Source organism: Chanos chanos, chromosome 12, assembly GCF_902362185.1.
Source record: "Chanos chanos chromosome 12, fChaCha1.1, whole genome shotgun sequence".
Classification (NCBI taxonomy): domain Eukaryota; kingdom Metazoa; phylum Chordata; class Actinopteri; order Gonorynchiformes; family Chanidae; genus Chanos; species Chanos chanos.
In genome coordinates, this window is record NC_044506.1 from 3061896 (window position 1) to 3081003 (window position 19108).

Sequence of the window (19108 nt, forward strand, 5' to 3'; positions counted from 1 at the left end):
TTAATATGCTTAGTAAACAGATGTAAAACGGAGAAGATGTAAACACAAATGTATGAGTTAAAAAATGAAAATGTTTGTATCTTCAGCAGTGTTAGTCTCAGGGGTGGTGGCAGTGGCAGTCTTTCTGTTCCTCACATAACCCACTCTAATATGGTCCTGCTCTATCACACAGTACTGCACGACTGACATTCAATTTACTCTTATTAATTATAAATACACTAATAGTTACATAACTGCCTCGTTTTCATAGAAAGTTTTTTTTGTTCCTCACATTTTGTTTTAAAAATGGGGGGGGGGGGGCGGGGGTAGATTCAGCCATGACTGTTATGCTTTTAAGGAGCTCAGAGAACTGGAAGAAAAGAAAACAATGGAACACATTCAGCAGTGAGGTTTACATTTTCCAGAAGCTCAGAGAATTGGAAGAAAAGAGAACAGTGGAATGTTTAATCAGAGATAATAGAGAAATGTACTGCATATCATATGCATCTTTCATCCACTCATATCTCCTCAGAAAACCCAGACAAGTCTTGTACAGGAGACAAACCAGCAGAGAGATTGAGCACTATACAAACTATTACAAGAAAACCAACACAGATCTCAACCACAAGACAGTCTGTAACAACAAAAACTACACAGACCTTAAGCCGAAAACAAACACAAAAAGAGGAAAACCGAAGATCTTAACCAATAAATCAATAACTGTAAGAAGACATGGAAGACAGAGAGACAAAAGTAACACAACAGCTGTAGGTTTATGAAAAGATGAACATACACTCTGAGTTATTCAGTAATATTCCAAACAATGATTCCTGCTACTCCTAATGTTAGTGCTGTAGTTTTTTTGTTTATTTGTTTGCGAGTTTTTTTTTTTTGTTTGTTTTTTTTTTTTTGCTTGTTTGTTTGTTTTTTTGTCTCATAGCTAAATAATTGACTAAAGAGATGTCATGAATGCTGTAGTTGTGGAGTTTAGTTCTGACAGAGTTATGAGTACACAGTGGAAGTGTGATAGTTTGGCTGCAGCCTGTGTGAATGGTTTATATTTCACTGTCTTCTGCGGTGCGGTAGAACCTCACCCATAAACACTAATCTACATTACCACTGTACCATACAGAACACATCACTAAACACACCCATACACACTGATCCACATTACCACTCTACCATACACAACACATCACTAAACACACCCATACACACTGATCCACATTACCACTCTACCATACACAACACATCACTAAACACACCCATACACACTGATCCACATTACCACTCTACCATACAGAACACATCACTAAACACACCCATACACACTGATCCACATTACCACTCTACCATACACAACACATCACTAAACACACCCATACACACTGATCCACATTACCACTCTACCATACAGAACACATCACTAAACACACCCATACACACTGATCCACATTACCACTCTACCATACAGAACACATCACTAAACACACCCATACACACTGATCCACATTACCACTCTACCATACACAACACATCACTAAACACACCCATACACACTCATCCACATTACCACTCTACCACACAGAACACATCACTAAACACACCCATACACACTGATCCACATTACCACTCTACCATACACAACACATCACTACACACACCCATACACACTGATCCACATTACCACTCTACCATACACAACACATCACTAAACACACCCATACACACTGATCCACATTACCACTCTACCACACAGAACACATCACTAAACACACCCATACACACTGATCTACATTACCACTCTACCATACAGAACACATCACTAAACACATCCATACACACTCATCCACATTACCACTGTACCATACACAACACATCACTAAACACACCCATACACACTGATCCACATTACCACTCTACCATACAGAACACATCACTAAACACACCCATACACACTGATCTACATTACCACTCTACCATACAGAGTAATGTTTCCCTCCTCTATCAGTCTGAACATGTCATCTCCTGAATGACAGATAAAAGATAAATGTGTTTTATATTATATTTATCTGTCATCTACTACTGTCTCCTCAGAGAACTCAGTCAAATCTACTACAAGAGGAAAACCAACAGGTAGATCAACCACTAGACAAACTACAAGAAACAAAACTACACGGAGATCAACCACAAGACAAATTACAAGAAACAAAACTACAAGAAGATCGACCACTAAGCAAACTACAAGAAGACTGAGCACTAGACAAAATCCTGCAGGACAAAGCTCAAGTAAGTCCAAGTAAGAAAAGAGCTGTGATTATAAGCACATGAAAATAGTGCATGATGAGAAAATGTGTCCTTCAGTTATTTTGAGTTATGCTGTTATGTGAGTTAAATCGATTTATGTTAAAGTACATATTCACACCACCTGCCTGGTTTCCAACAAGATGGAGAATACCTCAGAACGTAAACGCAATAAACCGAATTTATTAGTTTATTATTGAACGTGTATACATTTTACAAAAGAAAAGGTTCTGTCTAAACATAGATTGACTTCATCTCATCACTGTTAATGCTGATAATTGAGTAAGTAATATTGCTGGCCTTTATCCTAATTTACATAATTTACTCTTCATATTATATTTTTATATCATGTAATGAAGGGAGTAATGTGGCTGTCTATATATTATACTTTACAATATTCACTTATAATATAGTTGTATAGTGTGTAACAGATGGTGTCAGCATTGAAACCTTCATAGTCGCACAATATTTTATAGATAAATGCAGCACTTCCTCTCTGTAACACAGAACACTGAAGGTCACATGACACTAATAGATCTAATCTACAGTTTCATGCTGATGGGAAAAATAATTTTGAGAGCCTGTTCTAACTTCCTTAAAATGTGCTAGTGGTTTCTAGCTAGAGATAACACACCATGACTAGAGGTAACACGAAGCTTAATATTGTCAAATGTAATAGTGAACTGTCTAGTTTTAACCTGCATTAATCTATACAAGGTTTTTTTTGTTTGTTTGTTTTGTTTTTCCAGCCAGTATAAGTCAGTAAGTCAGTATAACCCTAACCTGTCACTAAGGGTAGAAATGTTTTCTTTAGAGTAAAAGAAGAAACATAATGGGCCTCTTTTGACATGTAAGCCAGCAGAGTTGATCTTGGTCTATGTTGTTTATTAGGCCAGCAGTTAACACATTTTACTTAGTCATGGGGTCTGTGTGGTTTTAGAAGCACACTATCAGCGTAGACCAGGGGAGAGTTTCAACAGTAAAACCACTAAAACTTATCTTCTGTCTTTATGTGCCTCTGAGACTGACCTCATAAAAAGCCTAAAAAATTATGATTTCAGTTATTAGATGTTGTCAAACTTTTTAACAATGATAAAAACAAACAAACAAAAAACAAAGAAACAAAAAACAAAGAAACAAACTATTGTTTGAGTCAGTCTCACCATTTTGGAATGTGAAAAGAGTTCTTCTTTCAAAAGGACACAGGACAAGACTATTAATATGGAATTGTTTTTTGCTTGTAGTATCATTCAAAACTTGCTTAGCTCATACTGATGAATATTTAATACTCACTGAATATGTATTTATGACATTTACCTGGGATTGGTCAAAGCACTGGACTACTATGATTTTTTTCAACTGTAATCACACTTAAACATATTTAACTGAAAATTAACAGACTTATACTCTTTTACAATCTTGCTCCAGGTCACTGGAAAATTCCTGTTGCCGTGGGAATAGGACTTTTGGTCATGACATTGTTTTTTTTATTGAGAAACTGCTCCAAACGAAAAGGTGGAAACACTTTTCTCTCTCAATTCTATGAGTGTAAAGTGTCAACTTCTGATCCAACGACTCTGTCTGACAGAACAGATATGAAAATATTGAACTGTATGTGGACAAGCATTAATAACGGATGGATTTCCTTTAAAAAAAAATGCTTCAATATTTTACATGGTTGCAATTTTCAATGCTGTCAACTTAAGTTTTTTTTTTTGTTTTTTGTTTTTTTTTTCACCCTCCATTTTCTCTTCACTGAATGGGTTTTCTCTCTCTCTCATTAAAGCAGTTCCCCAGAGACCAAATGAGGCCTTATACTCTCTAGCTGGAGACCCAAATGTAGAAAAACCAGGTAAAGAACTATCTGAGTTAGGTATGGGGTTTGTCATGTTCTTTGAATCCTAAATATACTTTGTGCATATGAAATAGATGCTTCACATAAAATCCATTTTTAGGACATTTTTAAGCATACCATTTCTCTTTTTTAATTAAAAAAAAGCCACATTTGAAACATCAACAAATGAATCGTTTGTACCAATGAGAAAGTGTAGAGTGGAGAATCTTTCAGAACAAACTTACTGAGGACTCCTGGAGTAAACTGGGATTACTGTCGTGTTACATGTGCCTCCTGTAAAAGGACGGAGAGAGAGAGAGAGAGAGAGAGAGAGAGAGAGAGATTTAGTCTGTGTTGTTGTTGAGCTGTGTGAACATTCACTATGACACTGTGTGAGTTTAATCTGATTTATTCTCAGGTCGCAAGAACCAGACTGAAGATGTCACATATTCTGTCATCCAGCATTTGCAACTAAGAGAGGGAAACAACGGTAAAGTGGATGTTTCATTGTTTCCTTATTTATTTTAAATATGGTTTAACTGAAATTAAGGCTTAGTCCTGTCATGAAACACAGCAAAGACTTCAGGTCTAGTAGAAAAAGACAGGCTTAACCTCTTTCCGCAAAGGTGTCCATCAGTAACTAAACTCAGTTTACTGAACATCATTTTGTGTTGAACTGTAAATAGATAAGAGAACAGACAGAGATTCTTTGTAGTTATGGAGATATATGAAAACTTTAAATATGACACTGTGTGAGTTTAATCTGATTTATTCTCAGGTCTGAAGAACCAGCGTGAAGATGTCACATATTCTGCCATCCAGCATTCACAAACAACACAGGACAATAAAAACAACGGTAAACAGAATCTTACACTGTCATTGTCTGAACTCTGATTAGTCAGTTTTATTCAGTACTTTAGGGAAAGTTGACTTGTTCATTTTACAACATCAGAAATGACATGTGTTAAGACTTTCCACTAGGACCTAAACTTAAGCTCAGTCTTAAATACACAAATTATGTATTCTAATGCTACATGTGCACAGGAACTCAACACAGAATAACTAATCTTGCCTTTCTTTTATACTTAGATCACAAACAAACTGATCCAGTTTATTCTACTGTCCAGAAACCAGACACTCCAAACTGAAGATTTTGTTCCCTTTTCGAGTTGTGACATAAGTACTCATTCCATGGTCATTTATTTTTCTTATTTAATGGTTTTCATGAGCAGGCAGACATATAGTTATTACTTCAGCTAAGTATTAAACACAAGCTAATTGTCTACATGTTCAAAAACCACACTCACCAACACAGTGATCAGATCAGACAGGTAAACAAGATGAGGAAATGAAGTCATTTCTACCACAGTCTAGTCTGATGATCATTTGTTACTGCTGAACCACATTAAACTCAGACTGAGGGACAGCTCATGTCCTGGCTCTGAGACTCTTCATCTCCTATCTGTACAAACTGTCTCTCTAAGACTCTTCATCTCCTATGAGAACAAACTGTCTCTCTAAGACTCTTCATCTCCTATCAGTACAAACTGCCTCTCTAAGACTCTTTATCTCCTATCAGAAAAAACTGTCTTTTTAACTTTTATTCTTTCAATGCAAACAGCTTCTCTATGGAACAAACTTCTCTACTCTTTCATGTGGAACCCATCAATACAACATATCATTGAATTTTGATGTTCAACTATTGATGAATTTCCACTTTCTCTGTGTTAAAAACACTTACTATCTAAGCCGCTTATCCTGATTAGGGTCACAGGGGGTGCTGGAGCCTATCCCAGCGCTCAAAGGGCAAAACACCCTGGAACATCTATCGCAGGGCAGAGACACAGACAAACATACTCACACACACACATTCATACCTAGGGGCAATTTAGTGTCTCCAATTCAACTAACCTGCATGTCTTTGGACTGTGGGAGGAAACAGGAGCTCCCAGAGGAAAGCCACGCAGACACGGGAGAACATGCAAACTCCACACAGAAAGGACCCTGGCCGCCCAGCCAGCAGTCGAACGCGAAACCTTCATGCTGTGAGGCGAAAGAGCTAGCCGATGCGCCACCGTGCCTCCTAACAGAAAAATAAAATTCTTTGGTTAAAATCACAATGTCTTTGTCTGAGCTGCACTGCATTAGATCTTTACCCCCGCCCAAAAATCAACAGGTTATAACAGTACAATGTTCACCAGCAGGTTATAACAGTACAATAATCACGAGCAGGTTATAACAGTACAATAATCACCAGCGTGTTATAACAGTACAATAATCACCCGCGGGTTATAGCAATACAATAATCACCAGCAGGTTATAACAGTACAATAATCATCAGCAGGTTATTACAGTACAATAATCACCAACAGGTAATAACAGTACAATAATCACCAGCGGCTTATAACAGTACAATAATCATCAGCAGGTTATTACAGTACAATAATCACCAACAGGTTAGAACAGTACAATAACCAACAGCAGGTTATAACAGTACAATAATCACCAACAGGTTATAACAGTACAATAATCACCAACAGGTTATTACAGTACAATAATCACCAGCAGGTTATGACAGTACAATAATCGTCAGCAGGTTATAACAGTACAATAATCATCAACAGGTTATAACAGTACAATAATCATCAACAGGTTATAACAGTACAATAATCACCAACAGGTTATAACAGTACAATGTTCACCAGCAGGTTATAACAGTACAATGTTCACCAGCAGGTTATAACAGTACAATAATCACCAGCATGTTATAACAGTACAATAACCAACAGCAGGTTATAACAGTACAATAATCACCAACAGGTTATAACAGTACAATAATCACCAGCATGTTATACCAGTGCAATAATCACCAACAGGTTATTACAGTACAATAATCACCAGCAGGTTATAACAGTACAATAATCACCAGCAGGTTATAACAGTACAATAATCACCCGCAGGTTATAACAGTACAATAATCACCAGCAGGTTATAACAGTACAGTAATCACCAACAGACTATGACATTACAACAGTCTCCAGGGAGTGTCAAGGTGGAGGGAAAGGTGGTCACTGCTCATCACCCCCTGTCCCTGACTGATGGCAGACTGAATGAGAATATTTTGAATAAACTAACTCAAACACACAATAATATTTTAATGATGTGATGATTTTTCATAGTTAGCTGAGACTGAAAGGTACAGTCTTTTATTTCTTTCAGTAAATATAATCTATAATGATGCTCTGGGTTCTGAGAATACTGTTAGATTGACCAACATGAAATGAAGTCAGTGGAGCATCATTCATGCATTCTTCACGCGCATCTCTAACACAGTTTTACAGCAACTCAGACGCCCTCTAGTGGTGAAGGACATGTAAGTACACAACACTTCATCTCAGTGTAGACAGACATAAAATACATATTGTACATTTCCTTTGGTGAGGCAAGGCATTTACCACATGGTAATGTGTGTATTCAGAGTTAGAGTTGTCATCCATTAAATTTCGAGAGTGCTCATTGCTTGGATTTCGAGAGTGCTCATTGGTTGGATCGCTGATGGCGCCATAGGTTACATGTCTTGACTGCATAAATCTGAACATGTGGACTTGTGAAATAAATCCTACTCTGAGGACAGGATCTCTCTCTCTCTCTCTCTCTCTCTCACACACACACATACATACATACACACACACACACACACACACACACTCTGATGCAACAGCAGTTGGCAGCAAAACAAAAGGCGATGCCTGATTCATTTTCATTACCAGGGAAACTTGAGACAGCTGTATCAACCTGTGCTCGAAAAAGGCACTAAAATTTCGCTCACCTCATCAATGAACCGATTTTAACTTGACAGATGAATTAGCTTGGTACACTTGTTAAAACACTCAGCAGTGTTATACGAAGACTCCTTCAGCTTTTTTCCAGGGTGAACAACCTACAAATCGTCCTTACAATTATCGATTAGATAGCCAAAAAAAAAAAAAAAAGTGCACACAAACAATCAATGATTTACATTTGAAAACACAAATGCGCGTACTCATTTGGTTTGATCCACATTTCTGTTAAACACAGTACATTAAACTCCTGATCATTGATAATTTCATTGACAATAAGCGCTTTAGGTGTAAGAGATCTAATATTTAACAGTCCCAGCTTTAGATCAAAGGTGCTGGCGGTACATTCAGTATGATTTAAATCTATGTTAATTAGGTTACTAGAAAAAAAAGCAAAACACCTCCTAACCCTGCACTCACACCGGCAGTGACAACAAACGACAAAGTGACAGGAAGTCATTCATTTCTAATGGTCGCTAGGCGACACTGAGCGACACGGTGCGACTAGTCACCTGGCGACAACATCACTGTGATTTGGTGACAAAAAAAAGTTGAGCATCATTCATCTTTATGCAAATATGCAGCGACAGAATCGAGCGACAGCCAATCAGAGAGCAGATGTGTTCCTCTTATATTCTTTCGCTGTGAGACGTTTTCTTAAACTTTAGTTGCCATATTAGCATTTTGGTTCCCAGCATTGTCTCCGTGCATGGATAGCGTTGATTACGAATGCTGCTTTGGTGTAACAGTAGCGTTTGAAGCAAGATCACACTATTCATAGGAAAATAAATTCCCTCTAAAACATATTTTTGTGTGGGAATGCACCTGATTTGTTCACACATAAATTAATATATGCGTGATATATTAATGATAACAATATATTTATAGGCCTGCCTTTCACAAACTACAAACAAACAACTAAATGATGAACGTAGCATATAAAAAAATATAACATATAAGAAATATTTATAATATTTATTAGTCTATACATTTTTTTAGGAAAATTGATGCATCCCCTGTCAATACATTTGTAGCACACTTCCTCAAAACAACGTTAGCAACACCCACAAGCAGGTGACAAATAACAATATTTATAACAGTGCAGGAGTAATATATGTTTTTACCTGGCTTCGCCAAGAACAGATGTGTGCTGCTGGAAAGATAGTTCTTGCCAAGTTACTTAGCAGGAATTGACGTGAAATAACACGTGAAATTGAGAAAACATCTTTAAAACTTTGAGATGAGCTGTGTACTTGCTATTGTGCTAAACTACTCAGCCATCTGACTTAACCAGCCATGCAAAATCCACCCCTCAGGACGTCGCTCGGTAACTGGAGCCACCCCGATGAAAGTCGAAACAAACTTTCAAATCGGGCCCAAGATAAATAAAGACTGGACAACTACTCTGCCCATCTCTGGCCTCACGTTCATGCAGAAGCAGATTTATTTGCACCATCTAGTTAGAATAAGAGAAGTCAAATGGGTCTGGCTTTCCTCCGCCACCCTGGCAATGATGTGACTATGGATTAGGCCAGTTAATGAATTCTGAATTAAGTCATCGTCCAATGCATCTTGGGTATCTGGGGCAGACAACCATTCTCAGCACTTGCATGCTTGAGTGTTGGAGTGAAATTAGGCGGTGGAAGATGACGTCGGGTTAGGACGCAAGAATGTAAGAACACATACAGAGAATCACACATCATCTGCGTTTGAAAGAGCTGTTTGTAAAGGATACTGGGAATGTCTTCACAGTTCACCCCCATGTGAGCTCTCATTGCCCTCCCCAGAGTCCTGAGTTGGCAGTCTCTCACTGTCTAACCAACCTTTCCTTCAGTCCTCAAACAGAACTTTATTCTTCATTTTAATGTTAGATCTCTGGCAAACACGCAGACTTGGGTCCAGTCAAACACTTTTGCAATGGAACAAATCTGCACATGCAACTTTCCAGTGTCATAAGGATTTGTTTACCACTGCCCCTGTGCTCAAACATGAGAGGGAAATTTTAATGCTCAAACACAGAGGACCATAACAACCCTGATCTTGTATTTGCTTTATAGAGTCAATGCACCATATGCATGTTGTAATTCAATATCTTTGTGCCAAAGGTTCAATAATGGACTTTGCCTTTAAAACTCTTGATTTATCTTTGTTAAACTTCACACAAGCAGAGCTAGTTTATAACAGTGCATCTAATCTTTATTAACATAAACTTAAATTCATGTTGTCATGAAATATTTACAATGAGACAAATGAAGTAGTGTATTTGTTTGAAATTTGGTTATTCCTTTATGGTGCATGGCCCTTTTCTATTTGGCAGTGGCAACTACTAAATAGACTCTGTGTTAACATTTACACTGATAAATAGATTTAATTAGTTATTTTAATTTAATAAGTTTAATTAGCAGATGAGAGAGCAAGGAGAGATGTTTTTTTTTCTTTGTGTGTTTAAGCATTTAGTGGTATATGTCATTAACCTAGGTCAGCTGTTTATTAATGTCAAGGACACACACACACACACACTGATGTGAGCACTGATCACTGCGGTTTCAAAGTCCCGGATCCAGTCTGTCTTCAGAGTCACACTGACAGGACACAATGGAGTATCCCTTGTATTTCATGGGTCTGTTCTTAATGACTGTAGGAGCTGCTGACATAGAACCTGCTGTTGGTAAGTGACTTTAAGTTTGTTGGAAAAGAAAGTGTACTGAAGTTGCTGAAGGTTCAGTATTCATCATGTGACATAAAGCTTCACTGGTAATGCTTCTTAAAACTGTTCAAACATACTGCTCATTATATACGTACTGTAGTTGGGTGTGCCAAACTTTGGGTCTGCTTACTGAGAGGAATTAACATATCGCTTAGGCAGATTAAAGACAAAATGCTTTCTGTCTGATTTTGAAGATAAAAATGATTATCAGCGTTCAGCTCTCTGTTGTCTTTCAGAAAAAAAGAGCCTTAGTCAAATGACACTAGGTTAGATCACATTAGATTAGGTTAGATTAGATTGGATTAGAAGTTTCCCAGCTTTCAAAAATTGTGGGATTAACAGTAGAAACATCTTTTGCAATGGTTCTTTTTCATTTTGTCTGTCAAAAATCACACCAAGGTTTTTAGCTGAAGAGTTTTGAGAGATGATACAGTTGTCAAAATTTAGGGTAGGAACACTGAAAAGATGCTTATGCGTAGAGGGACCAATGACCAGCATTTCAGTCTTGCCTGCATTAAGCATCAGGAAATTTGAAGACATCCAACCCTTAATAGCACTAAGATACGCCTCAAGATATGCCTCAAGGTTAGCCAATTCAGAGCGGTCATTGTGCTGGAACGTAAGTTTCCGGTTCTAACATGACTTGTGTTAGCTGTATGCTTCGCTTACATGTGCTATTTGAGACTGGACGCACTCCTGTGGTAAGATAAATTCGTCTTGGCAGTAACTGCGAATAACTCTTATTTTGCTCAGGGAGCCACTTCTGTTCAAAAGATCTTTTTCTATCATTTATCGGTGTGGGGGAGCGCGCATGACTTTCTCAGCTAGCCAGCTAACCTAGCTTTCCTTTCATACGCGTGATGATTCAAAGGGTTATATTAGGGGTTATATTAGGATTAGCACTAACAGTGTTAAAAAAAATAATGACATTAAAACAATAGCATTAATGCATTATCAACAGCCCAGATATATACAACATATATACATATGTACGTACTACTGGTACTACTTCTGTAGTTTAGTGTGCTTTTGTAAATAGTTGCGGATTCAAAATAAGCCTTTCATCTTGAGTTGAGCAGGTTTTGCCCCCTCTCTCTCTCTCTCTCTCTCTCTCTCTCTCTCTCTTTCTCAGGTTCTGTTAGTATTCAGAACACTATACTCCTTTCCAGAACAGCCACAACCCCTGTCATTCACAATTTCAGTATATCGGTGTTGTGTGGTAACAGCGTTTTGAAGACTTACAGAGATGATGGGAAAGTTGTTCGTCCTGAGTGGGCAATAGGGAATAAGTTTGACAGCTTTGTTGCAACAGCCGACATGATCTCAGAAAATGAGAAAGGTGAACTTAGGACGATACTGCAAGTCATGGCACACAATCAGTCCGGTGAGTATCTGAATAATAATTTTTTAATTATTTGTTAATTCATTTTACCTTTGTTATGCAATGTTGTTATTAATGAATGCTCTGCTTGTTACATTTAGATTCAGGCATTCATGTCATTCAGAAGAGACTGGACTGTGAGTTTCAGAATGACTCCATTATCTCAGTCGTGAAATATAGCTACGACGGCAAGGACCTGCTCTACTTTGATATGTCTGATGTGCAGTGGGTGGCTGAAAGGAAAGAGGTGACCGCCATCGTAGAGGGAAGGAATACTGAAAAATTTACCAATTTTTTCCAATCCATTTTCTTTAAACTCATGTGTCTGGGTTTGAAGACACTGGAGGAATGTACAGATGATAACATTCAGAGCCCCGGTGAGTACCAATGTCTGCATTACTATTTGCTTTGGTGCACAGGATACAGTGAAGTCATAATTAATGTGTATTCTTACATTTACTTTGTTACAGGTAAGAGTTCTATGTGCCATAATGTACCTGTCCAGAACTTTTGCTTTATTCACAGCTGTGGAGACAGTCTAAAGACCTACAATATATTATTCACTACCACACACTCCTCTTCTCTCTAGCCATTCTACGTGTCAATGTACAAACTCTTTGTGTTTTATTCTTCTCCTGTGGAGGGAACTGGAATCAAACACATACACACACACACACACACACACACACACTCACACACACACACACACACATGCGCGCGTGCACACACACACACACACAGACTGATATTTACTTTATGTTGATGAATGAATCTGTTTTGAAGTTCTCGTCTCTTTTTAACATGATTGTTCACCACATGATTAACCTCAGTGATTTTCAAGGAGAAATGACATCATTAATGACCTCATGTTCCTTCTCTCTCTGGGTCAATCAGATATTAATGCATTTATACAGAATAGCTATAAACCACACAGGCTGCTCCTGACCTGCATGGCCACTGGTTTCTTTCCCAAAAACATAACCATGAACATCAGAAAGAATCAAACTCAACTGCCTTCTGAAGAACTGAGGTCTTTAGGAGTCAGACCAAACAATGATGGAACCTACCAGCTGAGGAAGAGTGTGGAGATCCCTGACTCTGATGGAAAAGATTATGCCTGTTATGTGGATCACATGGCCCTGAAAGAACCAATCACACTGGGTAACTATAGACACAATTATTTTGTGTTATCAGTGAATTATGTGAGTAATGATGGTTTTGATTACACAGGATGTTTTGACAGGACATTGTTGATTTTTTTAACGAACTCAGTGCTATCTGTCTTTGTGTGTGAATGTCTTCATAAACCACACTCTCAAAATGCACCAGCTTCACACATAACACAATATAATATTGCCCATTTAAATAGCATGTGATTGTGTTGACTAACGTGATTCTAACCCGATACAGTGTTATACTATAGACAATATGGTGTGTTACTGATTTTCAAGCAGAGTTTGATTTCATTATTCTTTAAAGATGATCCATACTTTACTGTGCTATAATACAGACCAGTTTGCTGTGTTGGTAATTGGTAAATGTAATCTTCCTCACTTCACTTCCGAGGGTTAAAGCTGTCAATTCTTTTCTCTTCAGGATTCAAATATTTGCGGGATTCTGACCCACCAAGGCCTTAACAGTGAACAGGTAAATGGCACAAACTGCTATAATGTGCCGTGAGGTGCAGTGATGTGAAGTGACAGAGTGTAGTATTATATGGAAATGGTAAAACAGTGTGTGCTATGATGGAACACAGTCTGGTGTTGTGTTTTTTAATATAATATTGTGGTGTATAGTGTGGTATAGTACTGTATGATAGGCAGTGTGAGATGGAACAGTTATATACTGTCCTGTGTGATAGATGGCGCTATGTCACCGTAATGTGCTACACTGTGTGTAAGTGAAGATGTTGCTTAAGGATTTAATGTTTGTAGTTGTGTTTTCAGCGGCCTACAAATGTTGATTTCTCCTCTCTCTCTCTCTCTCTCTCTCTCTCTCTCTCTCCCCCTCTCTCTATCTCTGCAGTGTTGATGTTCTGTGGATTGGGTCTGTCACAGCAAGTCTCTCACAGCTGCACATCCTCAGACACACTGATGTTAATGTAGTGTTGATATGTGTGTATGTTGCTTTTATGCCTTTAGGCCATTAATAAGGTGTGTTGTGTAGTTCTGACCTTAGACACTCTCAGCACAGACACTCAACACATGTAATCTCTCTTTACAGACCTACATGAATCCATGTTGTTCTAATAAATGTGGATTCTCTGGAGCTTTGTTGTTTCGCTCTTTCTTCCTTTCTTTTTTTTTTTTTCTTTTTTTATACCATAAGTCTGATTTGGCTCATTTCATATTAGAAATATTCAAAGTTCAAAGGAGCACTGCATAGTAACATCTAAAACGAATATAATTATAAAACTATATAGAAACATAAAGAAACTAACGATTCTACAATTCAAATGGCTAAAATGTGAGCCAATTTTATAATTAGTTTATTAATTAGGTTGTGAGCACTTTATAAATCATTAATAAGCTGTTATAAACCATTAGATAAAAAGCACAACAGTCACCTGTTGCTTGCCAAATAGTGATCCCACATTTATCTGTACTGTTAAAACTCCGATCTCATTGGTTACTCAGGTCACTTTGTCCTGTCCGTCATCCAGCATTAATACCTTTCAACCCCATCATATGCGTGTTAATAAGTTATGAATGAAAACTGAGATATAACTTGTTTATAAAGTGTTTATTAATGATTTATAAAGTGTTTACAATCTAATTAATAACCTCATTGTAAGCCATTTGTAAATCTTTTATAAGGGTAGACTTACTGTAAAGTGGTACTGAGCATAGACATAAAATCAATGTTTTACTAAAGACAAACTAACAGAATACTTTTTGTTAGCTCTTTATTTAATTGTATTTTATAGATGATGTCAAACATCTGTAATTAAACACTAACTACACAAATAGACATGCTGAGAACTATTTATCAGTGTAAATGTTCACACAGTGTCTATTTAGCGACTGGAAAACAGAAAGGAACATGCAGTGTCAAGGAACAGTTATACCTTTGGCCAAACACCCTGAATTACAACATGCATACAGGGCACTGACTTTATAAAGTAAATGATCGGGGTACATGATGAGGGTTGTTATGTTCCTCTGTGTTTGAGCATTAAAATTTCCAGTTCATGTTTTTTCAGTTTATCTCTCATTTCATGGCTTTGGGCTAAAGGTATGTTAATGGACTTTATCATTAAACAAAGACAAATCAAGGATCTTAATTTCACACAGCCACAGTTAGCTTCCCACTTAAAGTCAGTGGCAGTGAATCTAATCTGTAACATAAACTAGATTAAAAGTCTGTTATGTGAAGAGGACGTACTGTCTGGTTTGTAATCATTAAGTTCACGTCTATTTATACTGCACTGTTTACAATTCAATTGCCCAAAAGCAGCTTTTCAGACTGGATCAGAGAAAACAAGGAGCAGACATTTTAAAGTTTCTTACAGTAGTAAAGCACTAACAGTATCTGTAATCTTATTGCACAGTCTTATTGCTAGTCTGCGTGTAGTGAACACACACACACAGTCTTATTGTGTGTGTGTTCACTACCGGTGCGTTGGATGGGTTAAATGCTGAGGATTAATTCACTACTCACTGTTCAGAGTGTGTGTTTGTGCAATCACAGAGGTTTACACATTTTACATTGCTACTAAAACACCACATACTTTTTTAAATACACAACTATGAAAATTTTCTAAGAATGGGAAATGTCAGCTCTTGCTGTAAGTGTGCTCAGCTGTAAAAATGTAAGATAGAAAAAAAGTCATCTGTGATATTTGTTTTAATTAAATATAATTCATCTTTAAATTAAATGCTATTATGTATGGTTTTAAACTGTGACTCTAGGAAGTAGAATGAGAGCAGGAAGCAGGAGCTGCTGGAATGGTGTACCAGACACATAAACAGTGTTTGTTCTGAAGTTTAGCTCAGTTCAGGTTTATTTGTGTTGTGATTGTACTAAAATAGCTCTACAGAGTTAAGTGCCAAACCCCCCTGTGAACAAACACAGTCCTGTCTGCTCCTCTTCCACAGTCAGGCCAAGGGTCAACATCACAGGTGAACTGCAGGCTTAGGATAGAAGCTTGCAGGAGGTTCGGGCAGGAGTGCAGGAGTGCACATGCTGAATGTTGGGAGTGAAGGCCTGGGAGGGGTACCTTGTAGGCCTGAGAACAGGTACCCCGTCGTTTAGAAAACAAGACTGTGAAGTATGGCGGAGCACACAGCACAGTTCTTGAAAAAGTTTTAAAATGATTTTGATTTGAGTGGAGGACTCGTGCTCCAGGAAGTCCAATGAAAACAGAGTAAAACCAGCATAAACGCTGGGCTGTGTCACCCAGTGACATTGACAAACTCTCCATCCCATTGTCAACAAACTGGAGTCATGGCATGTGAACAGAGGGGAGACAGCACCCACTTCTCAGTTCACCGAAACCACTCAACCACATGACCGTGGTCCACCACTCAAGTACCTTTGGCTATGGAAATTAAGTATGTGCTTGGCTGACTAGGCAAGTCTCTAGTCTAGACTTAAACTGACAGTGTGTGTCTGAGTCCCGGACATTAGTTGAAAGACTATTCCATAGTTTAGGAGCCATTTAGGATTTTGCTATTCTGAGCAGTGAACGGATAAACGCATTTTGTGATCTACTGGGGCAAGATGGACGAGAAATTGTCGATAGCCACTTTGATACCTGAGTGCTATACTGTTTAGAGCCTCGTACGTGATTGTTTTCATTTATGTTATCATATGTGATATTTAAAATTAGACAAATAAAATAATGTATTTGTAAGTTACTCTGTTGTTCCCTAACGCTGCATGCTGCTTTCTGTTTGCCAGTGACACTGCTAAATAGACACCGTGTGAAAACTTTAGCCCAGACTTAAAAGCATTCTTAGAACCATCTTAGCCCCAGGCTAAGAAAGCTTTCACACTGGCATATGGGCTAACACCGACTTTTGCCTAGGGCTTGTTTGTCACACCCTGGTCCCTCTGTCTCCTGTGTCCCCTTTTTTTTTGTTTGTTCTCCCTCTAGTGTTTGGTCTGGGTTCTGTTTTCACTGTTTCCCCCCCACCCGCCATCAGTTTTTGGTTCAGCCCTGTTTAGTCTTTGCTCAATCATTGTTCTCACCTGTGTTTAGTTTGCTATACCTTGTTTAGCCTTGTTTAGTTTGATATAAGTACTCCTTGGTTTCCCCTGTTTCTTTGTGCTGGCATTGCTTGGAGTTTTCTTCCATGTCACGTTCATTTTCTTGGTCTGCCATGTTTCTGTTCTAGAGTTCCGTAAGTCTTTGATATTCTTGTTTACTTTGAATAAAGAGAAAACTGATCTGCATGTACATCCAGCCTCTTTCTAGAGACGTGACATTGTTAGCCCCAAGTTTGCAGGGTTATCCCCTGAAATTCAACTAAACACAGGGGATACATAAACCCTTTGGTCTAATTTGGACTAATAAAAGGTACAAACAAAAATAAATGCAAATGTTAAAACTCTCATGAAGTCTTATGTTCTGGGGTAAAGATTTGGCCCAAAAATGACCCCGAAGACAAGAGTTGCTCCAAAATGGTCAAAATAAAGCAGCTTGATTGAAAATCTATTATTTATGAAGAAACAACTTGTCATTCATCACAAACTTTGTGAATATCTTGGTTTTACCTCTTCACACTGCAGAAAGACTGCATTTAAACAGGCAACCCCCCCCCCCCCCCACACACACACACACACACACTTCGTTTTTAACACCCCTGCCATAATTGTTTTCTTTTTCTATGAGCTGTTAGGCATTTACAGGCCACAAAAGAATGCCTATCTGCCAGGTCAAAAATGACCCCTTAGGGGCAATCTTTGTACCCTGTTGGTGTACAGTTGTCATGGAAATATATACAAAGGCAATGTTGCACTCTTTGTGATGCTGGGGTCACTGGAGGCACAGCCCTCATATCTCAAGATGACAAAAAGATGATTTTAGGGGTCTTTTGTGCTATTAATCATTGCTTTTGGGTCACGTATGACCCTAAGACAACCAGAGGGTTTTAAGAAGAAAATCACAAGACCAGAAGAAAGGTTCCCAGGTGAAGAGGCTCAGACACTCTGGGAACCACAAATGAGAACTGCAAAGACAGAGGTATGTATACAAGTTCATGAACAGGACACAGGTGTATAATGAACTAATTGAAACAAATGAAACACAGGCTAACACAATAAAAAGGAAATGCTAGTTGGTCAGCAGAGAGGGGTTGAGTACCCCCATCCCTAACACATGGCTCCAGTTACAGGACAAGACACCCAGGGAGAGCTAGGAGACCCGATGACCTGGGTGACTAAACTACTGGGACAGGATGCATTGTGGCTGATGGAAGTGGAAGGTCTGGAGGCTTTGGCATTCTCACAGGCCCTGGGACTGGAGCCTCAGGAGTGAAATTAACGGGAACCAGAGCAGGAGCCTGCGATGCAACAGGTGCCTGCCACTACAGGATCCAGAGCAGGAACTGAACTTGAGATCTCTGAGGCAGTAGGAACAGGAACTGAGACCTTTGGTGTAACAGGAAGCACCAGCGATTAGTTAAATGCTGAAGGGACGGAGGGCGGCCACATGGTGGGAATCGAACCCTGATCTCTCAGGTCCCAGTCTTGCCTTTAGTTCATCTTCGCGTTCATGCAATTCACATATGATACAGTATAATACAGTAAATACAAAAAGAAATTGTATTGAGTAATGTGATTACTGTGCTTTACTGTGTTATATAATCAATCAATACAAGATGTTATTATTGAATTCTTTAAAGATGATCCATATGCTTTACTGTGCTATAATATAGACCACTTTGCTGTGTTGGTGATTGGTAAATGTAACTTAACTTCCAAAGGTTAAAGCTGTCAATTCTTTTTTCTTCAAGTTCGAAATATTTGCAGGATTCTGACCCACTGAGACCTTCATAATGAACAAGTAGCCGTCACAATTAGTCTAACTGATGTGTTGCACTTTTGGGCATTGTAATATG

The 19108-nt window shown here is 38.3% G+C and overlaps 1 protein-coding gene across 1 annotated transcript; it reads left to right on the forward strand.

Moving 5' to 3' along the window:
- Window positions 1–10492: 10492 nt before the first annotated feature.
- LOC115825062 (major histocompatibility complex class I-related gene protein-like) lies at window positions 10493–14312 on the forward strand. The gene is made up of 6 exons (XM_030788810.1): window positions 10493–10624; window positions 11796–12047; window positions 12146–12421; window positions 12939–13205; window positions 13641–13691; window positions 14070–14312. The coding sequence occupies exons 1-5, from the start codon at window positions 10552–10554 to the stop codon at window positions 13679–13681; spliced, it is 909 nt and encodes a 302-aa protein (XP_030644670.1). The 5' UTR covers window positions 10493–10551; the 3' UTR covers window positions 13682–13691; window positions 14070–14312.
- The last annotated feature ends 4796 nt before the right edge of the window (window positions 14313–19108 follow it).